Source organism: Ursus maritimus, unplaced genomic scaffold, assembly GCF_017311325.1.
Source record: "Ursus maritimus isolate PB19 unplaced genomic scaffold, ASM1731132v1 scaffold_6, whole genome shotgun sequence".
Taxonomy (NCBI): domain Eukaryota; kingdom Metazoa; phylum Chordata; class Mammalia; order Carnivora; family Ursidae; genus Ursus; species Ursus maritimus.
In genome coordinates this window covers 63,004,257-63,031,932 of record NW_024426774.1, presented here as the reverse complement: position 1 = coordinate 63,031,932, position 27,676 = coordinate 63,004,257, and the positions used below count along the sequence as shown (strand labels likewise).

Below are 27,676 nucleotides of genomic sequence, written 5' to 3'. Positions count from 1 at the left end.
ATATGAAGTCACAAAGATCTGATAGTTTGTCCTTTAAATTTTTTTAGGAAGTTGTTCTTTCCCCTAAATACTGAAACATCAATTGCTACTCCTTTAGTCGAAGTCTGCATTGTTTCTTGCTCTGACAACATTCTCCCTGCCTGGTTTCCCCAATTTTATTCCCCCCCACCCCACCCCAAGTTTCCATTCTCTCCCTTTTCATCCTCTAGGTCTATCACCTAAGCTGGGAAAAACTACCAAAAAGAAGAAAAAGTCAGATTCAAATCACACCGTTCCTCTACATAAAATTCTCCTAAGTTCCCAATTATCTGCTTTCAGGAAATTTTATACTTGTTCTGTGGTCAAAAACATTTGGGAAATAGTACATATCCTGTTCCCAGAGATTCAGAATTCACATTAGCATATTAAAGTTTATTTAACTTATATTAAATAAACCTGCTTAACCCTGCTGAAATGTCCTTTAGAACAGATTGATTTTTTTTCATGGTACACAATAATCAACATCCAGCAGGAACACTAGTTCATAGAATCCTGAGTTGTGAAATATTAGCTTTAAGTTCAAAATCCTTAACATAACAATGACCTTTAAAATCTGGTCCCAATTTATTACTTAATTTTTTCAAATACATTTCAGAAACATCCTATACTGCTTCATAACTTTGCCCATGTTGTTCCTTTCACATGAACTATGGGCCCTGCTCCTAATGACAGATCAACTACTCAACCTTTAGAAACCAGATAAAATGTAGCTGTCTCTACGAAGCTAATTACCTTCAACCTAATTCTTCATATTGTACATATTTGTGTCTTTTAGCTGTCTGACTTCTTGATCTGTTAGTATATGTTTTTCACATCTAAAAGCTTTTTAGAAAATGGGTACCATTTGTATCCCTGAAGCAAGACAGGGCCTGATGTGAGGAATGACAGGCACTCATGTGTTTGAGATGAATTGCATACCCTTTGTTGGCTTTTCCCACACAACTTGACATTCATTCTTGTCAAATTCATTTTTTTTTTCCTATTGGGCTTTTTTTTTTATCCTGTTAACATTTTTTTAGAGATCAAAATTGCCATTTAATATATCAGTCACCCATTCCTTTTAACAGTATCCTTTTTATCAGCAGGCCAGTGTTGTAAGTCAATTCAATAATAAAAACATTGAAAGGGACAGGATTTAGAAGGAAACATCCTCAAGCATTCCACGTGACCAAACCATCCTACAGATCAGATTCGCTTGTCTCCTCTGCTCATGCTTCAACCAGTTATGAAGGTGCACCTATCATCCACCTCCATTTTTTGTATCATTTACAGAAAAATCATGAGCTGCCAAGCTGACTCTAGATATACAATATAAGCAGCAAGCCCCCTCCTCACTCCAAATCTAGTAATATTTTCCAATGTGGAATATTATTTTACTACATGATTAATTTTAAATGAGTCCCTTCTGGTCCCTTCTCTTCACAGCTGCCTCCTTCCTAAAAATACTTACAAACTTTTTTTTTTTTAATCTATTTAAGAGTTTTGCCAAGGGTCACTGTCAAGTTCACTAGGTTATGCTTTACAGAAAATACCTTACTCTTTCAAAATTAAGAACTTTTGTGTCCTTAGTATACTATTTTCTGATTTTTCAAATACTGCCAACATCGGTCAGTTATCTCATCCTGAAGTTCTCATCTTAGGTTGGGTTTTTGTCTAGACCAAAAGATCTGAATTCATTTAAAGCAGTTAAAGACTCTCTTATGATCTCTTTTTACTTTATTTTTCAGTTCACCTTTTCGAGAACATGTTGTTTTCCAATATGAAAATGTAGGACTGACTGAATGCAGGATAGGGACTTTGTTTTGTTCATTGCTGTGTTCCAAGGGCTAAGTCAGTGCTTGGCACAGGGGTGGCATCTAGTAAAGACTGGTTGAATGAATATATGAAGGTGAAAACAGAAAAAGTATTTTACCAGCAACCTTAAATATCAGCTTATGTTTTTTTGGCACTGAACACAAATAGAAAAGTACCTTTACTTTTTTTTTGCTTCGGTTTAAGATTTCATCTTTCTAGACAGTGTTATTATATATTCACACGATTCTTTTATCTCATCCTTGGTTATAGTATCCTATCTTTCTGTTTTTCTGTACTATAAATGTGTGGACTTAGACGGAGCTCCTTGCAGCCTCTTGAGTATCTTAGGTTCCTTTTGTCTTTCTTCTTGAACAGCATCATTGGTGAGATACAGAAATTGCTTTCAGAGCCTCTTAAACATGTTGACTCTTTCCCTTTTGGTGTTTCAAACCAAGAGATTATACTGAACCTCCTACAGTCTTTCTTCCTAAAATTCTCCATACCCTTCTGTGGGTGGTATTGTTCTCATGGTGTGCAAATTGACTGGAAGATTACATGGTTACTTTCCTTTACTGGTCCTAAATACTTCTGCTTGCTGGTCCAAACGTCATTGGTGAATGGAATCAACTGCAGAGCTCTTTACCTTTTGGAAGGTGAGAAAGCTCACTGGATCACCAAGGCAAGTAAATAATTTCAGTGTCCTCCCTTTTGCCAAAGATAAGAATTCTAGTAATTATCTGTATACTTGAAGCTGTATGTTTTAACTATCTTGTTCTGGCCTGGTTTAGTAATCTCTAATCTGACTTCTCCAGATCCTACCAAAATCCAATTTTAAAGAGATCTTATATTTTATACTCATCAAATACAGATAAAGCCTAAGTAGTTTTGACACATAATTCTTTTACCTGCGTCCATTAACGCTAAACTTCCACCACATGCAGATGCCATTGAAGATGATCCTATAGAAACAAAAAATACTTGCTTTATAATATACTGACTTTTTTAAATGTAGAAAGCTGATACTACTGGTTATTTCCTTATAAATATTCAGTATTCTTTCCTTCTTTCTTTTTAAAAGCAATTAAGGCAAGCTCTGTGAAACCACAAACTATAGGACTACACAGTCCAATATAACAGCCATTAGGTACATATAGCTACTAAATTTAATAATTGAAATAAACTCAGTCCCTCAACTGCATAGCATAGAGATAACTTCCATTAGCACATGAAGTTCTATTGGACAGCAGTGCTATAGATTCTAAGAAACCTCCCAGAAAAACTACCATGCCTCTTTTGTTGCTTAATCAGAAGGCAGTTAAAGATACAGGCTCTGGTTCTCTCACTGGACCCTAAGTTATAGCCTAGTCATACCCTGTAGAGAATAGAAAGTCTCTTGTTTAAATTCAGAAGGTTTTTTTTTGTTGTTGTTGTTTTAAATATTATGACCATCTCTGTGACCTTTCTGTCTCTAATGGCCATACCTTGACTTGACCTGGGTACTTAATTTTAATTTACATTTGATCCTTTAAAATATATTTTTTAAAGATTTTATTCAGGGGCGCCTGGGTAGCGCAGTCATTAAGCGTCTGCCTTCGGCTCAGGGCGTGATCCCGGCATTCCGGGATCGAGTCCCACATCGGGCTCCTCTGCTGGGAGCCTGCTTCTTCCTCTCCCACTCCCCTGCTGTGTTGCCTTTCTCGCTGGCTGTCTCTCTGTCATATAAATAAATAAAATCTTTAAAAAAAAAAAAATAAAGATTTTATTCATTTGGGGGGGGAGCGGCAGACAGAGGGAGAAGCAGGCCTCCCCGCTGAGCAAGGAGCCCGATGCAGGACTCCACCCAGGACCCTGGGATTATGACCTGAGCCGAAAGCAGACACTTAACTGACTGAGCCACCCAGGCATCCCTAAATTTGATCTTTTAGCCCAACCCCTCTCTCTGTGCTGTCTACTTCTATCTGTGATACTTGATAGGTGTCCCCTGCCTAATGGATGACTCTCTTTTGGCCCTTTCTCTCTTGAAGCTGGCCTTGCCTCTATGGTTTATAAAAATAAACAAATAATCCCAACTGGATTTGTTTTAAAAGATACATTAAGATACATATTTGTTTTATATTGGTTTCAAAATATCTCATTAGCTAAAAAAGAGATTTAGGCCGTGTATGATTAACTAAACACATTTTTCTTTTGTTGTGGGTTTTGGGCACTGTGGTAATAAGCACATTAATAAGTTAATAAGTAACATTAGTTATGGAAAGTTAAGAATATAACAGGGAATTCTGGTCTTTTTGACTGGAGGAAAAATTTAATTTAATATCCTACCATTTGACTCTAGGACTTCAGATGTTACTCTTATGGTGAAAGGAAAATCCTTGGGGATAACAGGATACAAAGCTTTCTCAGCAAGAGCACCTAAATTAGAATAGAAAATAATAAGCATAAATGTACTAAGTCCCCATAAGAATACCATAAGAATACCTGTAAGTTTATAGATTTGTACTCACCGTGCCCAAGTTCTCTTCTATTCACACCAGTGACCTTGCCAATTTCATTAGTGGCGTAAGGAGGAAACTTTAAAAACAAACAAAAACAAATACATAAATAGCTGACATGGAAAGATATCTAAGATATAGTACCAAAATAATAAAAGAAGTTACAAAATAGTACAATCCCATTTTTTTTAAAGTTCATTTATATACACAGAAAATATCTGGATATAAAAAAGATAACAAATTACTAAAAGTAGCTATTTTTCTAATGTGTATTTGAACCAGAGTGGGAAATGGATGGTTATGGGAATTCACAACATAAACTTCTATAATGTTTAAATTATTAACAATGATGAAGTATTATATAATAAAAGTATATACAACTTTAAAAAGAAATGCACATTGAGGAAACAGATCTTTTCCAGTAAGGGTTTTCTTTAAGTCAGAGGTTGCAAACTATTTTATTTGACCAATATAGTGTCTCAAAGGAATATGACTTAGTTGCAATCATTTAAAATATTGGAAAATGTCCCATAAAAATTTGGAATTTCAGTTTCTTTAACAAAATATTTTTTGTTAAAAAAATGGTACATGAAGTAATGGTACATGAATCTTCAAGCCTCTGGATCTAGTGGTCAATTTTCAGGAGTGCAGTCAATTTTTAGGAGACAGAAAGACAAAGAAACTTGTTGGATTGCACCATTAGTATGTAATCAGCAATACCCAGACTACAGGGAACTCTACATACAGGTCAAATGGCTCTGGGACTTTAACAAGACAGACTGAAAAGAAAAGAACTTGTTGGAGGAGAAACCTTTAGGTTAAAAAAGAGACTTACAGAAATATCAAATTTTTAAAAAATGGACAAGATTACAGTGTCTAGGGATTTACACTAGAAATGCAAGGAAGTAATTACTATAAAATTTAGGAGAGTAGTTAATTTCAGGGAAAGAAGGGTGTTGAGACTGAGATGAAAAGCATGGAGGGGCTTCAGGGGTGACTGGGAACATTTCTATTTTCTGATTTTGGTGGTGCCTTATAAAAACTCATTATGTCATCCTTTGTCGTTTTTAGTATCCATGTTTTATTTTACAATAAAAAGTTTTTAAAAAATGAAATGATGTAGCAATAAGTGCCCATATCCTTTTACTGCCCCCTCTTTCACTTCTGTTGCCAGTAATCAGCTAGAGGTGCATTTTTCAAGCTGCCCTTTTTATTTTTTTTACTTTTAAAAAAGATTTTATTTATTTATATGACACAGAGAGAAAGAGAACAAGCACAAGCAGGGGGAGCAGCAGGCAGAGGGAGAGGGAGAAGCAGGCTCCCACTGAGCAAGGAGTACAAAGTGGGGCTTGATCCCAGGACCCCGGGATCGTGACCCGAGTTGATGGCAGACACTTAACGGACTGAGCCACCCAGGCGCCCCCACAGCTGCCCTTTTTAAAGACTGCCATTCCATGTGCTGTGTAGCTCATGACAAAGGATATGCTTTACTCAATTGTAATTCCTTTCTGGCTTCTGCAGCATCCAAGTATATACAGAACAGGTTATTTATAAGGGACTCAAAATCTTTGAAAATCTCCAGTTCTGTATATTCTCTATTAATTATAGCATGCTCAACAAAATTGAGATGTTGGGATTCTGGGTAGCCAACAATGGTCACTCAAAAGTGAAGTGACTTGCTACTTTCACACTAGCCTCCCAGCATATATGCTCCAAATACTAAAATAGAAGTGCATATGTCATGTCTAATGCCTTAGGACTTAGTTGTAAATCAAGTCAATCACGAACTATAGTTTCACATAAAGTAATTTAATATTAAATACTTCAGAGTTCTTTTACTACTAATCAACTGAGTAAAAATATGAACATTTAAATGAACTGAAGGGAGGAGGTGATTTGTCATTTGAGGTATTTGAAAAGCCCCACTTTTGTTTGATACTGGTGAATGTGTACAACTCTTTCTTGACTAAAATAAAATTGTCTACTCTACTTTAACTTTTATGTATGATTCAGAACATGAAGTTACTGATTGAACACTATGACTAATTTCTCTAAATTCCCTTCTGCATGCAATAAAAGAACATGCCCAAACTCACCTTAACAGATATATAAAACCAGCATAGTAAAATGTTAATAGTAGAACCTAGGCAGTGGGTATGGGTATTCACTCTAAAGTTCTTTCAACTTTCCTATGTCCTGAAAATTTTTCATAATAAAATACTGGGGATAAAATTCACCTTACCTCATAGTGCAGCATGAAATTTTTATCTTTTATTCCACTAAAAACAAAAAGCATAATATTAAAAACATCATATAGATACAAAAAAATAACTCCAATAAGCAACTAAAAAAGATTTAAGGGGATTTTAAAAAATAATTACATATTAAAGAGAGTTGATCTGAAATTGAAAACCAGAAGAATTAGAAGGATGAGTATCAGAGACAGTATATTTTTCTGGGGTTTTATGAATGAATTTTACAAAAAGTTTTAGAAAAATAATTTTGCTTCAAATAGAAACACTTATTCTATTTGTCTATACTAAGACAACAGACATTTATTTTTAAGCATTAGTGACTACTAAGAGAACCTTAAATGTTATAAACACATTAGTTAAATCTCAGAATGATGATCTTTCTCTCATCAGTATGTGAAATGAAAATCAGTAACTGAAATGATATAGGGGAGAACAACCAGGAGATCAGACAGGAAAAGATTTTTTTCAGGGTTTGAAATGAGAAATATTATGACTGTATCTAGAACAATGGGGAAAATAAGGATGAGAAGAAGCAGAATTCCTGGAAGCAGGAAACCAGATTTATCTTTAACTGAGGAAAAGACTGGCATATACAGTGTCTTAGCACAAATAGTGTCCCCTTTGGGACGGTGTAATTACAAAAGGCACCTCTCTGTGCAGAGAGGCTTGAAAAAGTCCTGGGTTTGGGGCGCCTGGGTGGCACAGCGGCTGGGCGTCAGCCTTCGGCTCAGGGCATGATCCCGGCGATCTGGGATCGAGCCCCACATCAGGCTCTTCTGCTATGAGCCTGCTTCTTCCTCTCCCACTCCCCCTGCTTGTGTTCCCTCTCTCGCTGGCTGTCTCTATCTCTGTCGAATAAATAAATAAAATCTTTAAAAAAAAAAAAAAAAAAAAAAAAAAAAGAAAAAGTCCTGGGTTAGGGCTGAATCTGCATACCATAAACCACAGTCTCAGGAAGAGAAATCTAAAAACCTGATTACAGAAGACAAAGGAATAACAGATTCTGGGGGCTTGAAAGGAGGATACAGATCATTAGCACAGCACCTGCATTTTATAAGATGAAGAAACCAAAGGCCAGCATGGTTGACTGATACGGTGCCCTCTCATTTACATAGGTTACAGACCTAAGTAGAACATAAAGAGGTACCCTGGCCAAGACCAGTGCTCTTTCTTATGAAGCTGTGTTGCCTTTTAGAAGAGAAAGGAGTCAAAGTGAAGAAGAAGGGCAGGGCAACCAAGTTTGGGCTCAGATGGGAATTTAAAATACAAAGTTTAAGAGCTCCCCCAAAAGGATTATGATTACAATAACAATCTCACCTATACACACTGTCAATTGCAGTCAGTTGCACTGTCAACTTTATCAGATGTGTGAAAAACAATTAGTGATGCTATCCTGAAGATACTGGGGGTTAGCCTCATCAGTTGAGCAGTAGGAAGAGGAAGGCAGAGTCTTATGGTCTTGAGACCTTTACCAAGGGAAAGGGAAGCAACCCTGGTAGGCACTGAGCAAAGAAAAGAATTGTGGCTGATGCAGTAGTGCTGGTGAGGACTGTAACATAAATTCTCATCATCTGAAATCGATGAACAGGATTTTACTACTGACTCTTTAGGAACAGAGGAGAGCCAAGTATTTCCGAACATAAATTTCAATGTGGCTTGGGATTAGGTAAGCCTTTGTTACTTATTAACAGCCTCCAGATTCTTTCTAGCAACTGAGACTCTTGTTTATCTATTTACTCTCTTATTTATAACAGAAAAACCTACCCATATCTGTCCTGAGGAATGGTTCTAGAGATAGAGACTAAAGTGAATGTACCCATGTTAAAAATCACTATTATGTAAACAAAAAAATAAAGTACAGAAATAATAGGTTTAAAAAAGTAATAATGAATAATAATATACTACATGAGCTTCAATTATAAAGCGGAACATCATAACTTACTTTAAAACATATGAAACATGTTTTAGGACATACCAACATACTTTAAAGCTTAACAAATAACATAACTTACTTTATGGCTGTTATAATTTGGTCTGACTTCATACTGGATTCTAATGAATCAAATGTAACAGTACAAAGCACCTAAAGTAATAAGAAAAAAAACTGTCAGGCTTTAATTTACTAACAATGAAGAGGAAAACTAAAAATATTTCAAGAACCCAATTAGCTATTAAAGGAATGGGATAAGTAAATTCTATGCAACGCTTGCCATGCTACTTAATACAGTAAACATTTATTAATTCTATAAATATGAGAATTATGTACAAATCTCAGTAATCCAAAGATCTAACATCACAGACTACATATGTAAAGCACTGTACTCCAAGTACTGAGGGAGGACAGGAAGAGGAAGATATGTTTGTAAAACCTGGCTATAAAGGAAGCTTCAATAAAGGTCCAGCCAGGGAGGGAAAAATAAAATAAGACGGGATCAGAGAGGGAGACAAACCGTAAGAGACTCTTAACTATAGGAAACAAACAGAGTTGCTGGAAGGGGGGAGGGGTGGGGAGGAAGGGGTAACTGGGTGATGGACATTAAAAAGGGCATGTGATGTAATGAGCACTGGGTGTTATATGCAACTGATCTATCACTGAACTCTACCTCTGAAACTAGTAATACACTATATGTTGATTAATTGAATTTAAATAAAATAAAGTTTAAAAAAATAAGTAAAGGTCCAGCCAATAAAACTGCCTATTTAAAAAAAAATCCAGTCTTCTCTGGAGGAACATAATGTAATCCAAACTCAACAATGCATCATTCACAACATCCAGGATACAACCTACAGAAAAATAGGAAATGGTACCCATTCTCAAGAGAAAAGATAATGAGTAGATTGCTCCAAGCTAATTCAGATGTTGGATTAACAGACAAGGATTTTCAATAGCTCTTATAATTATACTCAAAGATATAAAGAAAAACAAATGGAAATTCTAAAAATGAAAGATACATTATTTTATGATGGAAAGGAGATGACAAGAGTCAATGAAAATGGATTAATAGAAATTGCCAAATTTAAAGAACAAAGAAAAAGGGGTGTCGGGTGGGGTAGGGAAAACATATCCTCAGGGACCTGCAGGACAATTTCAAAAGGACTAACATATATACTTACAATCCCATAAGGAAAGATAAGAGACTAAGGTAGAAAAAATATTTGAAAAAATTATAGCTGAAATCCCTAAAGTTTGATGAAAGACACAAATTTACAGGTTCAAGCTCAGGAAACTCTTAGTATGATAAATGCAAAGAAAACTACACTTTTCATAGTTATATTATTGAAAAACAAAACAGAAAGAAAATCTGGAAAGCACCCAGATGAAGACAATAAATAGTAAACAGGGAACAATGATTTGGATGCATCCTGACTTTCTATTAGGAAAAAAATAAAAAATAAAAAAGAGTAGAGTATTCTTTTAAGTGCTAAAAGAAAAAAGCACCAGCCCAGAATCTAAGTCTTACAAAAAACATTCTTTGTACATAAAGGCAAAATAAAGACATCTTCAGATAAATGAAATAAAAGAATTTGTTGTCAGAAGGCCCACAAGACAACAGTAGAGAAAGTCTCATTAGATTGAAGAAAACAATACTAGATGGAAATTAGGATCTTCAGGAAGAAACACAAAGCATCAGAAATTATAAATACACAGGTCAATAAAGAAGACTGTCTTTTCCCTCATAACTTCTGAAAATACATGACTGTTTAAAATACAAGTATAACACTGCCTTGTGGAGTTTGTAATATGTACATGTAACACATAAGACAACTACAGCATAGTGTGTGAAGTAGTACAAAAAAGTTAAGGATATATACTGTATTCTCTATAGTAACCACTAAAAAAATAATGCAAAGGTATAGCTAAAAAAACGAGACATATTAAAATGGAATTTAAAAAAATATTCAATTAATCCCAAAAGAAGGCAAAATAGAAAATAAAAAACGGGGCAAACAAAAACAAATAATAAAATGACAGGCTACATTCAATCACATAAATAATTAAATTGAACATTAATGGACTTAACACTCTTTAAAAGGCCAAGATTGTCAGAATAGCTAACAGAAGTATGCAGGATATCTTAATGGAGTTATTTTTAAAAATTTATTAAAAGGCATAAAAGAAAACCTGAATCAAGAGTGAGACTATTGAAAAGACTGTGATTTAAGTTGTAAAAATATAATTTCTCTCTCAATTTATAAATTCAGTGCAATACCAATCTAAAGAAAAGATTTTCCCCCCAGAACTTAATATAATACTAAAATGCAAATGAAGGAACAAATGTACCAGAATAGCTAAGACAATTTTGAGGGGCAAGGGAGAATAAAAAGGGAAGATTTGCTTCTCATCTATTAATACATACCCACAAACCATAGTAGCTAAAACACTGTGACATTGGCCCAGGAAATTCACAGAACAATGGAAGAGAATATAGTTCAAAAATCTATTTATAAACTTTGAATATAGATAAATTGACATTACAAGTCAACAGGAAAAATGAATTATTAGTAAATGGGTTGTAAAATTGGCTCACTCTGGAGGTTCCCATCTCACACCATATCTAAGAGTAAACTGCAAATCTTGCATTAATTGTCTAAATTTGATAGCTACAACTAGAAAGTTAATAGAAAAACTAGGTGCCTAATTTTGTGACTTTGGAGGTAGTAAAGATTTCTTAAATAAGACTTTAAAAACATAAATCACAAAATAAAAAAGGGAAGGATTAACTACATCAAAACTAAAGATGTCAGGTTTACTCTAGACAAAGAGTAGGTTACCACAAGCAAAGTTAAAAGGCTTAGGATAAAGAGGGAGATAATATATTCAAATTGTGGTTACTGAAAAGGATTAATGTTAAAACACGTAAAAAATCACTTAAATATAGGAGGAAAAAAAGGATACAACCAGATAATTCACAAAAGAGCAAACCTGAACCAGGGCCACCATACTGCGCAAGTTCAGGGACACTATCTATGTGACAGGAGAGCCCTGGAAGGTGTGCAGCCCCCCACGGTCCGATTTATGCAGTGACCAAGGTGACTGGCTATGATACAAAGAGATCCTGAGCCTCACAGGGAAATACAAACAAAAGCAAGGAATACCACCTGGTACCCATCTGACTGGCAAAATTAAAGTAGTGATTTATATAAGAAAAAGGAGGAGGTATAAAGCAAATACCATACACAAAACAATTGGATACACATATGTTAAATACAAGAGAATAGGTGCTAAAGTAAGGGAAAAGAATAGGACTAAATACAGAAAACAAACGAGGGCCCTGAACAGACCAAAAATGACAATATGCCATAAACTAAAGAGTACGAGTGACTCAATTTTGTGCATCAAGATTAAAAGAAAAATACGATAAAGATACCAGGTAATTCTAAAAAATGCAAACCGATTTATAGTGACAAAAGCAGTTGCCTAGGGAAGAGGAGGGGACCAGGAAGAAGGGTATAATTATAGAGAAGCAGGAGGAAACTTTTGGGGGTGATCGATATGTTCATTATCTTGACTTTGGTGACAGTTTCCCAGTTGTGCACACATAAAAACCTATTAAACATACACTTTAAGTAGGTGGAGTTTCTTGGATGGCGATTATACCTCAAAAAAGCTGTTAAAAATATTTTTTTAAAAATCAGGTATTAATAAATTCCATAGGATAAAAATCTATAGTGTCTACATAATGTGCTTCTATTAGATCTGATTAAGCAACCCGGAATCAGCAAATAATTATAGCTTTTTACATATATTACCTGTGTTTGTCCCCTCTGAAATAATGCTGATCCATGAAGAGTTTTAAACATATCTACCTCACAATTTATATTCCTAAGTGAAGTCAAATCCCGACCATCGCACCTATAGTCATAAAGGAAAGAAGTATGTAAAGCAGTGATCAAAATCAGAAATATCACCTATTATCTCTTATTCCTACCAGGAAGTTCTCAACCCCAGTTGTGTGTCGTATCACCTGCGGAACTTTAAGAACTTTAAAAAATAATACAGGTACCCGATCCCTACACTAAATCCCACTGAATCAGAATCTCCGGTTGTGACCCATACACTTGTACTGTTAAAGAAGTTCTGCAGGCAATTCTGATGTTCATTCAGAGTTGGGAAGCACTGCTCTACACACAAGTCCCACAGAGAAACAGTCAGACACATCCACACACTTTTCAACATCTGTATATGAAAGATCATAATTTTTTAATGTTTACTTGAAAAAAACCAGTTCCTTGCTTTGATCAAGTTGCCACTTTCAAGGCAACTTACAGAAGCACATACTTCAATTCCATCAAAAAAGGATATTATTTACCTTTTGTATTCATTCAAAATAATACTTCTAAAAACCTCCTTTGCAACAACATTGAAGGATTCTATTATTTCATATGTATCAGCCTCTGGAAATTTTTCTATAAAGACAAACCAAAACAAAGGTTTTCTCTTTTTGGAAGATAAGATTTCTCTTCAATTCATAGTATCAAATCAGTTAACTATGGGAGTAAACCAAGGGAGTTGATGCTGAACTATTTAGTCCTCAAGCAAGGAAAGTAGATAAATATTCTCAAGTAGGAGAGACACAAGTATTATATCTCAAACATACTGTTATTGAGAACTTAATTTGCTTTCTTTTTTTTTTTTAGGGGTATTTTATTTTATTTTAAAGATTTTATTTATTTATTCGACAGAGATACAGACAGTCAGCGAGAGAGGGAACACAAGCAGGGGGAGTGGGAGAGAAAGAAGCAGGCTCATAGCGGAAGAGCCTGATGTGGGGCTCGATCCCATAACGCCGGGATCACGCCCTGAGCCGAAGGCAGACGCTGAACCGCTGTGCCACCCAGGCGCCCCTTAATTTGCTTTCTATCACAGCAATAGTGCTTTGTGATTAGCTCTCTATTGTATTATGTTACTCACAAATCCAGCCATATTATGAAAAGGTCTGAGTAACGCTTTTAAGATTAACAGTAATCACCTTCAATGTTTTACCTTAGGAACTTTCCTTAGTCTGCAAATAGAGAAAGAATTTGCTTTATATGTTACAAATCCCTACTGGTTGCCTTTTTAGTTAACATTTATCCAATTCTTTCAGGACCCATGTACTATACATGTTTTTTTAAATGCCTTTAATCTTTGTAACAACTTAGGAGGTATATTCTATTATTATCACCATTCTAAAGAAGAAAAAACAGGCTTAACAAAGTAAATTGCCTGAGATTACACAGGCAGTGACAGATACAGCTGTGACCTCAATACAGGTCTGTCTGCCTACCTAGGCTTATGTTTTTAAATGTTAAGCTACTTTATCAACTGATTCATGCCGAGTCTTAAGTACTGTTCTCTCAAGCATTTGGTTTATTACATATAACTTTAACCAGAACATAAGAAATGGACAACAGAGCGAGAGATATATTAAGAACTGTATCTTCGTCAGGCAGGAATAGTTTTAAAAATTACACTTTATTTTATTTATTTATTTATTTATTTTTTTAAAGATTTTTATTCATTTATTTGACAGAGATAGAGACAGCCAGCGAGAGAGGGAACACAAGCGGGGGGAGTGGGAGAGGAAGAAGCAGGCTCCCAGCGAGGAGCCTGACGTGGGGCTCGATCCCATAACGCCGGGATCACGCCCTGAGCCGAAGGCAGACGCTTAACCGCTGTGCCACCCAGGTGCCCCTAAAAATTACACTTTAAATGTCATGGTTGGTACACATTGTTTGTGATTGATATTCACATAATAAAATCCTTTATTATATTTAATTTCTAGAGAGCTAAATTTTCTAAAATCTAAATTTTACAATTCCACATATTATTAACAGCATCAGTTAACATTTTTTGAATACTTGGTATGTGGCAGGCACAAATGCAGATGACTTACCTATTTAATAACCATAAACCAGATATTATCAGTATTACAATTTCACAGATTAAGAACTTAAGAATTTTAAAGAGTATTTTTCAGATTTTCAAATGACATGATACAAAGTTTCCCATCATAGAATATAAGAACCTGATCCAGAAAAGATTGGGAATATTAACATTCAACATTTACTGGTACCCACTCTATCAGGTGCAGTGCTGACCACATTCATAAAGTGCAAGATTTTATTAATGAGAGAGAGAGGGAGAGCGAGCAAATATGCATGCGTGTGAGCAGGGGGTGGGGGGCAGAGGGAGAGAGCGAATCTCAAGCGGACTTGGCACTGAGCCCCACGTGAGGCTTGACCTCATGATTCAGAGATCATGACTTGAGCTGAAATCAAGTCAGATACTTAAACAACTGAGCCACACAGGTGCCCCTCACAGAAGTTAATTTTTTTTTTTTAAGATTTTATTTATTTATTTGTCAGAGAGAGAGCACAAGCAGAGGGAACAGAAGGCAGAGGGAGAAGCAGACTTCCCACTGAGCAGAAAGCCTGATGCGGGACTCGATCCCAGGACCCTGGGATCATGACCTGAGCCGAAGGCAGATGCTTAACCGACTGAGCCACCCAGGCATCCCTCACAGAAGTTAATTTAACAGTAACCTTGGGATGCATCATTATTGCAAATTTACCAAAGATAAAACTAAGCAACAAGGAAAATAACTGATTCTCCGAGGTCTTACAACTGAAATTTAAAAAACCTATTTTTCCCTTTTAAATATTTTTTAATTAATAAAGCAAAGTTTACCTCTTAGTTGCTCCTCTGTATCTAATCTTATCTTGTTAACAGCTTCGTCTCTGGAAATCTAAAAGATAGCTGAGGTTCAGTATACATGGCAATATTTAACATTTCTATTTTTACATTATTATACAATTAACACATTGTAATAGTACTCAGATTTCTCTACTGGTAGTATTTTTTAAGAGATTAGAGCTAGTTATTGATTTATAAGAAATATTACCTGTTTAATTCATTCAAATATATTTACACACTTCCCTAAAACTTGAATTAATCAACAAAACGAGAATGGAGATGCAAATAACTAGGTTTCTATTTAGCTTTCTGTTTAGAGATTTTTAATAAAAATTCATAAATAAGATTATGTGAATTATGACAAAAAAGAATTCTCAGAACAATTATTTAAGACAAAATTCAGGTATACCTACTTTATCATGTTCATAATCAGTAAAAACTGCATAGAGTCTTTCCATGGTGAGTCTATTTTAAGCACAAAATAAATGTCAGCATAATAATTCTTATTAATAGTATAATGATACTATTATAAACAAAATTGCAATATTAAATAGTAAGCTAAAATATTTAATAAGCATTGTATAAAGAATTAAAAAATGTATTTGTTGTTCTTTAACCCAGCTAATCTGTTTACTATTTTTAATACAATATACCAAATTTCTTTCTCCCCATCTGTCAGGGAAATCACTCACACATGGTACTATGCCCTCCCTTCTTCTTGTCAATTTATTTCACCTTAGATTTTTCTTACACATAAACTTTCTCTCCCCACTCTTTTTTAACTTCTTGCTTTTTTCTATTCTATCCACTTGGGCTGTTACTGCAGGCAACTGTTTTGTTGGGACAGTTTACATCTCTTTAGTCTCTGACTGATGGCTATAAGACCGATACTAAGGGAAATATTAACTTTTTCAATTTATTTGAAATAAAATGAAATGCTTTTCTGGTAATTTCATTCATTCTTACTGAGTACCTGCCTATATGCTGGCACTGTTTTAAGCACTGGGCATACAGAGGTGGTTATACTTGATTTCTTTTCAAGAACCTCAAGTTTCCTTAGATATTCAAATATCTTATGATTTGTCCTTTTTCCTTGTTTCCTTATGATTTGTTCTTTTCAAGAACCTCAAGTTTCCTTAGATATTCAAATATCTTATGATTTGTTCTTTTTCCTTGTTCTGTTTCCTTATCTGAATCTTAACCAATAAACTCCCTCCCCCTTTCATTTGAGATTCAAACTTAGGCCCTTGAAGTGGGAACTGGGTTTATCCTTTTTAAAGCATTAGATTGGTATTTATGGCGCTCACTTTTAAAGTAGAATGGTGCCATCTAAGAAGTAATGCAAGGATTATGCTTCCATGGGAAGTTTTTTTCTGAGAGGAAATTAAATCTGGTAACAACTTCAAATTTTCTTTTGTACAGATATTCTTACTTATGAGTGTGTTCCACAATCTCTGGTGAAGGGGTAAATAACTTCTGAGGTGTCCTCTTGGTAACACCAATTTCTTTTACCAACTGCTGGATGCCCTGAATTATCTGTTGGGTATATTTTACCCCCACTTTAATAGCATGGCAAAAGTCCTGTTGTAAAATGTTCTCCGCAGAGGCTTCCATCATCACTATTTAAAAGGGGGAAAAAAAAAGATTGCCATTGAATCTTTTACCAGTATAGCATTTTTAAGCACCTTGACATGACATAAATACTACAGATCAGTTTTGCTTATTAATGGTATATCTACCTTTTTAATTTCTTTCCTTAGCATCAGCATACTTCCAAAATGTAAACAGCAGTAAATGAATAAAGAAACCTTAATATTTGAAATTAGGTTTATAATTTTCTTGAATTTAATAAGGGATTTCTCATAATAAAGTGAAACAAAATAAACTATGCTTAATTATTAAATAACAGTTTTGATATATAATCCAAATACCATAAAATTCCACCTTTAAAAATATACAGCTGTATTTATTTTTAATATGAATTTAAAATGAAATTTAAAATATCAGCATAGTAGGAATCCAATAAATGTTTTCTGTTTAACAATTATTGGATGTGACCTATTTAATTCTGTCACTGTCACAATGTCTAATGCTTGCACAGGTGGGGGGAAATCTTTTGCAGTGATACTGTTTCAAGTAAGCCAACTAGAGGACCATAGATACTACCATAAAAAGGCTGCTTTTATGGTTTTGTGATAGTAAAACTCCTATGTAAAGCAGGGAAGCACTAAGTAGCACTTCTGACACGGTATCCAGTAAAATCTGCTATTCAGGTTTGGCTTTGGTATCTGTCAGGCCGCTAGACTCCTGCCTACTCATGTGTCATATCTGGCCCGTCTCAATTTGTACAGTCAAAAATCATGTAATGCACAGATATGGTAGTAACTATCATATTTAATATGTTTAACCACATCATGTTGTCATTAAGATTTTTATTATCTAAATCATCACTTGTAAAGCTTCTATGTGTAATCTAGAATGAAAAAACATCTCCTTATGTGCTTTGTATTGTATGTTGGAATTCCAACAGTCAATCGAAGCCAACCTCTGAAACTAAAAAAAAGATCTAACATCTGTGTCATCTGATTTCCAGAAAGAGAAGATAAATATGGCAGGCTGAAAGTACTGGAAAAATAATAGCTAGAAAACTACCCAAATTTGGCAGACATAAAGGTACAGATTCAAGAAGTTGACCAAACCCTATACAGGGTAACCCAAAGAAATACATATCCTAATTAAACTTCTGAAAACCAAAGACAAAAATCTTAAAACCAGCCAGAGAAAAACACCACCTCACCCATATGGGAAAAGTAAAATAACAGATATATCATTAGAAACCATGGAGGCCAGAAGCGAGTGGCATTTTATTTGTTAGGTGCTGAAAGAAAAGAACTGTCAACCCAAAATCCTATACCCACTGAAAATATTTAGGGAATAAAGGAATGAAGGAAGGCATAATTAGGAATGAATTGAGACTCTTAGATGGAGATTAAGAATATTTGTCACTGGCAGACCTACCCTAAAAAAATGGCTAAAGGAAGTTCTCTAAACAGAAACAATAAAAAAAGAAACCATCGAATATCAGGAAGGAAAAGTACCTGTTAAGCAAAAATGTGGGTAAATACAATATGCTTTCCTTTTCCTCTTGAGTTTTCTAAATTATGTTTGATGGCTGAAGCAAAAGCAAAAATTTTAACATGGCCTGTTGTGGTTCTAAATGCAGAGGAATGTTAAAATGATTATATTACAAATGGGGGAGGGTAAGGCAAGGTAAGGTTTCAGTACTTCACTTGAGGCGTAAAGCAGCTTTTCTGACATGATACTGAGATTATACTTATATTATTCTTCTCATCATATTCCCATGACATCCTCTCTCACTTTTCGCCAAATTAAACTGAACTAGAGATTTTTAAAAATGTATTTGACATATGTAAATTATACCTCAATAAGTTGATTTAAAAGAGACTATTCATTTTTAAAAATACTTTATAAGAAAATTCCTTACAGTTTTGTGTTTATAGACCAGTGCTGTCCAATTGGGCAATTACTAGCTTCATATGGTTATTTGCATTTAAATAAATTAAAATTGTGTAAAATTAAAAATTCAGTTCCTTAACTACTCTAGCCACATTTCAAGTACACAGCAGCCACATATTCAGATATAAAACATTTACTTCATTGCAGAGTTCTACTGGACAGCACTGCCACGTAAACTAAAAATTTACACAAAAAAAGGCTGTCTTAAGTGATTGCTCTGTTAACCATTTTCAGTAGTTGAAGATTAAAGATTTTTGAGATTAGTTGAAAACTGTGAATTCTAGATACAAATTTCTTCTTAAAAAGTTTTACTGGTTACTTTTTCCTAAAGTATATCCTAGCATACATAGAAAGATGAGTGGTATTAAGTTTACCAGTTGAAAGCAAGCAGAATGTGCAGCATGATGGCTGCTGAAGTCATCTAGCAGCCAACAGCACAAAGAAATTATTCTTGTCCTTTAAGGTCATACTTTAAAGATTTGGATTACTCAATATTTTAATAATGGAATGGCAGCAATTACTTTTTTTTTTTTTTAAAGATTTTATTTATTTATTTGACAGAGAGACAGCCAGCGAGAGAGGGAACACAAGCAGGGGGAGTGGGAGAGGAAGAAGCAGGCTCACAGTGGAGGAGCCTGATGTGGGGCTCGATCCCAGAACGCCGGGATCACGCCCTGAGCCAAAGGCAGACGCTTAACCGCTGTGCCACCCAGGTGCCCCAGCAATTACTTTTTTGTATTTTTGTATCCCAGAAGTTCCATGATGATGGTATTGGACTTGGGCCCAATATTAACTTTGACACATGGACATGAAGTCAGATGTATATTTGGTGCACTGTTATGAAAGCAGAGAAGTTGATGAATATGAATATCTTCATGGAGACAGTGATGCAAAAGACATAAAATGGAGGCTGGTAATTTCTGAAACCAGTCTTACAGGCTGCTTCTGAATCACTCTCAGCCTCCTTCTAGTTACTCAAAACAAACTTCTAATGCTTTATGCAGTCTCTAGAGTCTAATTCATCCATCTAGAGAGCAAGAGGTAAGAAGAGAAAGCTAGAAGTTGCCTGTGGGGTTTTTACAGCATGCCACAGATGCAGCAAAGATCCTCAATTCATTGCTATAACATCTCCATAAAATTAGAGGGGTTCAAAGTCTAAGGCAGGTAGAGGCTATGTATTTATGACCATTCAGAAGCAAGTTTATTTCTGTGTCTTAATGATAACAGCAGGTATTAACAGTACGCCCATTAGGTACTAGGTATTAATGCTAGGCACTTTACAAACCCTGACTCAAATCTTCACAATGACCCTATGAAGTAGCCAAATCAGTTTACTAAGTGAAAGTAATGAGCACTGTAACTTTAAGCAAAAAAAATTTCAGATGCAGACCAGGTAAACTTGAGACAGTAAACTACTCAAGGCCCTTTCTGGGATGCTCAAATATGTAGGGGTCATCTGTTTCATGGCTTCCCCAAATGTTTGGGATGTTCTCTATACATTGTAATAGTTTCCCACAGTAAGAATCTCACCTTCTGGAGCTAGAATCCAACAATCATTTCCTTGCTTCCCCTGTAGTCAAGAATGCAATCACGTGTTATAGTTCTGCCTGGTGTGAAGTAAGTGAAAGTGAAAATTGCTAGCTGAGGGCTCTAGAAAAGCTCCTTGAAAGGGAAGGTGGCATACTCAGCTGCCATACACCTTTTTGTTATTCCCCTCCTTTTTCTTCCTCTTGCCTATAAATCAAGTAAGTTGGCCAGAGCTCCAAAAGCAATTTCATAAGCATGAAGATGAAGGCCACACCTTGAGGACAGCAGAGCAGAAAACTGGAAGGAATCTAGATTTTTTAAGGTATCATGGAGCCAGGGGTGCCTACATGGCTCAGTCGGTTAGGCATCCAACTCATGATTTTAGCTCAGGTCATGTTCTCAGGGTCATGAGATTGAGCCCCAGGACGGGCTCTACACTCATCATGGAGTCTGCTTGAGATTCTGCTTGAGATTCCCTCTGCCCCTCCCCTGACTGGCTAATGCTCGCATGTACTCTCTAATAAATAAAATGTTTACCCAAAAAAAGAAAAAAGATATCATGGAGCCACTATAACTGTCCTGGACTCCCTTCTTATTTACTTTAGCAACACAATTCCTAACTAATATGTAGATAACGTACAACTCATATGTGTTTTATCTACTATATAGTACCTTATTCTATCTCCATTACAGACCAATATTCCAAAAGAAGCTGGAAATGAGGTGTTTCACACATTAATTGTACACAAAAGTACTAAAAGCTTAATAGTTTATTCCCACATCAGAAGATTCCATGTCAAAAAGTCCCAGACATCAAATATCACACAGAATTAACTGATGAAACCTTAATTAATTTGTCCAAGGTTACACAGTTAACTGTGTGACAGCTGCTCGGTTTCAAACACAGGTCAGTCTATCAAAGCCAATTCTCCTTCAAGAGAACTAGGCCAATTTCCATTCATGCAATTATGACATTTTTGTTAGAAGGAGTGAGGGTGACCTATGGTTAGTTCATTTCTTCTTTATTAGTTTTCTACCTACCAGAAATAGGTCACCTTTTCCTCAAAGGACATTAAACAGCCTCTGAATGATGAATTAGCTAAATTAACATATTTAAACTAATAAAGCAATTTATTACCAGATTTAGAAATTCAATTTTGAAACTAGCTTATTGGTCTAAAAATAATTACCAGGACTGTCTTGGTAAATAAAGATTTTTGTATATTTCAATTAAAGTTATATCAGTCTTTTTAAAAAATTTTTATTTATTTATCAGAGAGAGTGCACAAGCAGGGGGACAGCAGGCAGACGGAGAAGCAGGTTCCCCACTAAGCAAGGAGCCCAATGCGGGACTCGATCCCAGGACTCTGGGATCATGACCTGAGCCGAAGGCAGACGCTTAACCAACTGAGCCACGCAAACGTCTCAAAGTTGTATCACATTCTGTAATTTTAGGTATCGTTTGATATGAGCTAAGAGCACCACCAAAATAGGGCAGCAGTAAAACAGAACAAAAATCTTTATGGCTAAGTGACAAGACACACATACACAGAAGAATATAGATGCATTTTTAAGAAGCCAGAACTTACAAGTAAAATCGAGAACAAATGTACTACTTAAACTACTTACCAATTTGACTTTTAGGTGCTCCAGCAACCACTAAATTTAAAGTACTAGAAGACATTTCTTTCCGTGTTGGGTTAACAACACACTCTCCATCAATCATTCCTATTCGCACTGCCCCTAAAATATATCAAAATACCGGCAGTTGTGTAATAAAAAGTCTCAGTTTTCAAGACACTATTCCAGTGATAGCTTCAATCCCTATCTTCAATTGTGACTACAATAAAATCCATATTTCTATGGTATTTAAGGCCCACAGAACATCCTACACCCTACCTAATAGCCTCACTGGAACACTCTGCATTGCTCAAATACATTATTTTTTCCATACCTCTGTGATTATGCTCATGCTTTTTTCCTGGGTTAGGCTATACTTTCTCCAAGGCAAATGCTTACCATTTGAGTCTACTAAGGTTCAGCTTTTATGTTGAGTACTCTGAGAAGCCCTCCTTGACAACCTGACTTCAAAAGACTAAACCCGCCCTTCTCTATCATTTTTTTTTTGCATTTTTACTATACCTTTATAATAGTCTGTAAATAATTATTTGTTTGTTTCCCCTATTTATGTTGAAAGCAAGAACTATTCCTAGACTGCCTTTCTTCCTTCAGTTCTTAGCTTAGTATCTGACATTTAGGATATTCAAAAATTATTTATTCGATGAATCATTTTTATATTGCATGATTACAACTTGTAAGAGTTGTAAGTTATAAACATACTTGTTTTATCCTGAAAGACTATGTACTCTAACAATTTCCTATCCCCCCCCACACACACCAAAAGTCCTTAAACAGAGAGACAACTAAGAAGTCAAAGTATCTAAGAACATAAAATCTCTAACACCATAACATGTTGCTATCAAAAACAAAACCTACGGCAGAGATGAAACTATCTCAAGGAGCTAAAAGGAGTCTTAGAATGTCATCTAATTAAACTCCCTACGAGATAATAAATCAGAGCTAATAAATCTGCTCTTGCTATAATGTGCTCACTAGTATTTCAAGAAAAGACATGCTTCTTATTTTCAAATCCTAACTTACCAATAGGTCCATTCCAAGGAATATCTGATAATGAAAGAGCTACAGAAGCTTAAAAAAAAAAAAGAAAAAAAGAGAACTGAAGTAAAAAGATTTCATTCCTTTAAAAAGACAGTCATAATTTTAATCTTGATTTTTATACTTACCACCATTAATTGCTAAAACATCAGGTTCATTAACACCATCTACTGCTAACAGATTACAAAGTACCTGGTACAAGGGAAAAAATTCAGAGCACTTAAAAAATAATCTACTTGATTTAGGAGGATTATCATTTTGGTTAACATCTTGGGCTAAAATAAAGGAGCACTCTGTGGTTAAAAGCATGAGGTTTGTAGTCAAACCCCTGATTTCTGGCTATCTTATAACTACATGCTTGACTATGGCAAATCACTTAGGCCTCAAAAGTTTCTCATCTTTAAAAGGGAAAAATAATAGCATTTTCTTAAAAGGTTTTCTGAAAATTATAGGAAATACTATTTGTAAAGCATTTACAATACTGGGCATGTTGAAAATATTTAGTAAATGTTAGCTATTTCTATAACATAAAAATACTGTTTTCTGTTTATAAGCATATACAAAACAAACTGATGAATTCCTTTATACTGCAATAATATGCCTATGTCACGTACTTAAGAAAACGACTTATTAAAAAAGAAAAAACGGGCGCCTGGGTGGCTCAGTCCCTAAGCGTCTGTCTTCGGCTCAGGGCGTGATCCCAGGGTCTTGGGATCAAGGCCCGCATCAGGCTCCCTGCTCCGCTGGGAGCCTGCTTCTTCCTCTCCCACTCCCCCTGCTTGTATTCCCTCTCTCGCTGGCTGTCTCTCTCTCTGTCAAATAAATAAATAAAATCTTAAAAAAGAAAAGAAAAGAAAAGAAAAAACAACTACTTGAGGTAGTGACATCCTTGCAAAGGTATATTTGCAAGGCACATTTATTTTTATGAAATAAATAAAAGTTCATTAAAGCATATGGGTCATTATTCTGAAAGAGAATATTATTAAAAAATATTAAAATATAATAAAATAGAAGTTTAGAGGACCCAATAAAATAGGTAATAAAGACTAGTTGTATTGATTGTCCTAGCCTCTGACACTAATATGACTTAACAAGCCCCAGCAGGGTCTGTCCCCACCTTCCTCTATCACTCTATAAACTTTAAAACTCACCAGTTTGTTTCCTGCCTCTGGACTTTTGTGCTTCCCATTCCATCTGCTCAGAATGCTTCCCCCACACTCCTAGGTTGGCTAACTCCTACTCATAATTCGGGTATCAACTTAAATTGACATTGAATAAACATTAATTTTTAAAATTATTAATATTTTTTAAAAAGCTTAATGTAAAATAGTAGCATTACCAAAAATTCTTATTTTGTTTTCTAAAGTTTAGCCTAAGTAGTATAGAAATTCATTAAGTAATTTTTTATTGATCTGGAAACAAATAAACCTAAAGCAGAATCTACCTGTGTATCATAAAAGTATCCAGCTGGAAAGAGAGGTCTAATTGAACGATCTGCCAAAAGAAAAGAAAGAAAAGACACTAAATAGTACTGACAAAAGTCGCTTTACAGTTTACCCTTTTCTCCTATTAAACATCAGGCTGAAAAATAATATAGCTAGCTGTTCAATATGTTAAAAAAAAATCCCCTTGGACTGATTTACTGAAAGGATCATAGATAAATGTCAGTGCTTTAATTAATATATACCATGCCCTAATAACAAAAAGCTAGCAGGGCATGAACACACAAGTCTAAACTTGGGGAGCAACTTTTTATTCTGGTTCCATAGGCATCAGTTACATATATAAGCAGAGGAAAGAGACTTAAGGCCAGCAGCAGACCAAGAGAAAATCCTTCCTTGGTATTCTGTGTCTGAAAAATGCATATAAATATACACTAACAATTTCTGTATAGAGGAACTGTATAGAAGAGCTCTTCTGTATAGAAGGGCTATAAACTCAAATGATCCCAGAATATTTAAGATTTGAAAGATTATAGTCCTATTTCAGTACTTGATGAATATAATGCTTTCAAGAATTACTATGCTGAATATGAAAATGAAAAATACTAGGGATAGATTGAACAGAGTAGTAGAGGCACGAGCCACAGAATTTATATGCTCAATAGAGATTCATTCATTTCATCGACATATTTATTGAATGCTGATTTTGTGCCAGGTAGTATAACAAGTACCCAGGATTCAGTAGTGAATAAATAGTTTTTTCTTTCCTGGAGCCCACATCTGAGTGAGGGGATACAGAAAGTAAATAATCTCAGGCAATATTAATGTAAGAAACTTTAAGAGAACTATAGAATATAGATAGAAGAAATGCTAACACAGGCATAACAAAGAGAGTTAATGCCTCTATCTTACTATCTTACCTATTACTCGACTTGTAAGAATTTCTTTATCAGAAGATCCAATCTCTCTTCTGAGATAGTTTGTGGGAATTCTACCTGCTGCAGCAGCCTTCTGTCTATAGTCTACCTGAAGGAGGAATGAAAAAAAATGAAGTTCATTTGACTTCTTTTTATGGCAACAAACGATTCCCCAAGAACCACTACACAGATACTAATTCTCCTGAGGTTGCTAACAACATGGTCCAGATTAAGAATGGAGGATATTTTATTTACTTTTAGGATTTTGTCTCCCATTGGGAAGGGAAAACTGATAAAAATATTTCAGTAAACTGATTTTTAAAAAGTCTTCCACTTAGTGGACTACACAGCCTCATTATTTCCCATAGTGGCTTATTCTGGTCAAATCAAACATTTCCTTTTTAGTATCAACTCTGTTACATAAAACTGCATTCCCGTTTTCATAACAGAAAGAAGCCATAAACTCCTAAAGTACTCCTTACTCTTCACGAAACATATACTTGCAAACTCATAGTGAAGGGAAACCTGTGAAAGCAATGAATTCACTGCTATTAAACATCAAAACCTTCATGCACTTCACTGTTCTTATCAACCTGGACATTCTAAAGCATGCTTACTACTCATATGAGAATTGGTTATGAAGCAATCAGTCTAAATCTTTTAATGACTCAGTATCAAACTACAAAAGAAAATCCTTCGTTGTGTGAAGTTTAGACATTATGTACTCGTTAGACATTAGACAAAAATATTACAAATTCTACATTTATTTCATATTACTGTTCAGATAAATCAGCAAATACTTACCACCAATGGCATGAACTGGGAAGGTGAAGGTTTTGTTTTACTGACCGCTGTGACCATCACTGCAGTGTCACCTGACTTAAACATAAACAACACAGGCAAATTCCTTAAAAACCAGACATTAAAATCTAAATAGTAAGTGAGTGAATCCTTGCTCCAGTTAAATATTACTCCATGACAAAATGATAATAAAAATAATCACAACTAGTCCAATCTTGATCCCTTCTACGAGATCAGGAAAAGGCTTACTGATAGCTTAGTCACATGCAATAGTATTTTCTACTTCTTAAGAAGAAATTTAGGCTATATACAAAGAAAAATTTCTCACTTAGCACAATTAAAGAAAATAGTAAAATCACTTTCACTAGAGAAGCATTACAGAATTTATTAGCAAAATAAAACAGAACCCCAAGTTTCAAACAGATCTTAAAGGTCATTTAATATATCCAGCCCTCTGACTCCCTGGTTCTCTGGGATAGTTCTTAAACTAGAAATGTTCTGTATTAACTTACAATACCACAGTTCTAAGAAGTGACATGATGTTGTAAAGTTAGTCAGTAGCAGTCTCCATAACCATTTTTAAGATGAAAATTTAAAAATTGGGACTTTTTACCTGTACTACAGCAGAGCCATCTGCAAATCTGGCCAGTTTTCCAGAGGATATTTCTAGTTTTCTGTTTAAAAATAAAAATTCAGTACAAAAGGACTTAGGTCATCAATTCAAATCCCAGCTCAGTATAAAATAATCTAAGATTCTAATAGAAGAACCAAGCCACATAAGCAACCACCCAGCAAAAATACAAACAAAAAAGGGATAGAATTCACAATCGTTATTAAAAGTATCAGGGGAATTTAAGAGCTGCTTAAGGAAAAATACAGAAACCAAAGCACAGGAAAAATCTGAATGAGAGATAAAGTACTTTGGGGGTGCAGAAGCTGTGTTCCTAAACGTTAATTCCCATTTACAATCTTTGTTTAGTCTGTCATCCCTTGCCTTATTGATAAAAGTAGCCTTTTAACAGACAAACAGGATCAGTTCTCTATTTAAAATCCTTTAAAGTAACCCCCAGTGCTTTCAGGACAAAATATAAATTCCTAAATATTGCCTACAAAGACATTCATGTTCAACAGTGGTGCCAAGACAAGTCAATGGGGGGGGAGCCTTTTCAACCAGTGGTGCTGAGACAACTAGATACCCATATGCAGGCAAGTTGATAAAGCTGGATCTCCTTCCTCCTTGTAAATAAAAATTAACTCAAAATGTAGTATAGACCTAAATGTAAGAGCTAAAACTATAAAATTCTTAGGAAAACTCATAGGAATAAATCTTCATAAACTTTGGGTTAGACAAGTCTTACATATGACATCAAAAGCACAAGTGATAAAAGAAAAAATAAATTGTACTTTATCAAAATTAAAAATTTTCATGTTTCAAAGGGATCAAGAAAGTGAAAGAAAACCCACAAAAGAAAATATATGCAAATCATAGATCTGATAAGGGACTTGTATCTAGAATATG

General features: G+C 35.0%; 1 protein-coding gene and 1 long non-coding RNA gene across 3 annotated transcripts in view; one reads left to right on the top strand and one right to left on the bottom strand.

The window, feature by feature from the left end:
- Positions 1–27,676, top strand: part of LOC103671279 — a 94,189-nt gene that overhangs the window by 4,860 nt on the left and 61,653 nt on the right. The gene's annotated exons all lie outside the window — the stretch shown is intronic.
- PNPT1 (polyribonucleotide nucleotidyltransferase 1) overlaps positions 1–27,676 on the bottom strand; it is a 44,851-nt gene that overhangs the window by 10,903 nt on the left and 6,272 nt on the right. Inside the window, exons 2-18 of one of the 2 annotated variants that reach the window (XM_008699884.2) lie at positions 26,771–26,831; positions 26,161–26,235; positions 25,360–25,465; positions 24,442–24,491; positions 23,126–23,189; positions 22,983–23,030; positions 21,951–22,064; positions 16,690–16,876; positions 15,671–15,722; positions 15,252–15,309; positions 12,892–12,988; positions 12,332–12,434; positions 8,593–8,663; positions 6,568–6,604; positions 4,338–4,404; positions 4,156–4,245; positions 2,739–2,792 (exon numbers count right to left, since the gene is read on the bottom strand). In XM_008699884.2, the coding sequence (XP_008698106.2) occupies positions 2,739–2,792; positions 4,156–4,245; positions 4,338–4,404; positions 6,568–6,604; positions 8,593–8,663; positions 12,332–12,434; positions 12,892–12,988; positions 15,252–15,309; positions 15,671–15,722; positions 16,690–16,876; positions 21,951–22,064; positions 22,983–23,030; positions 23,126–23,189; positions 24,442–24,491; positions 25,360–25,465; positions 26,161–26,235; positions 26,771–26,831 (1,334 nt within the window). The remainder of the gene's footprint in view (positions 1–2,738; positions 2,793–4,155; positions 4,246–4,337; positions 4,405–6,567; positions 6,605–8,592; positions 8,664–12,331; positions 12,435–12,891; positions 12,989–15,251; positions 15,310–15,670; positions 15,723–16,689; positions 16,877–21,950; positions 22,065–22,982; positions 23,031–23,125; positions 23,190–24,441; positions 24,492–25,359; positions 25,466–26,160; positions 26,236–26,770; positions 26,832–27,676) is intronic. The other variant, XM_040623463.1, reaches the window with a different exon arrangement.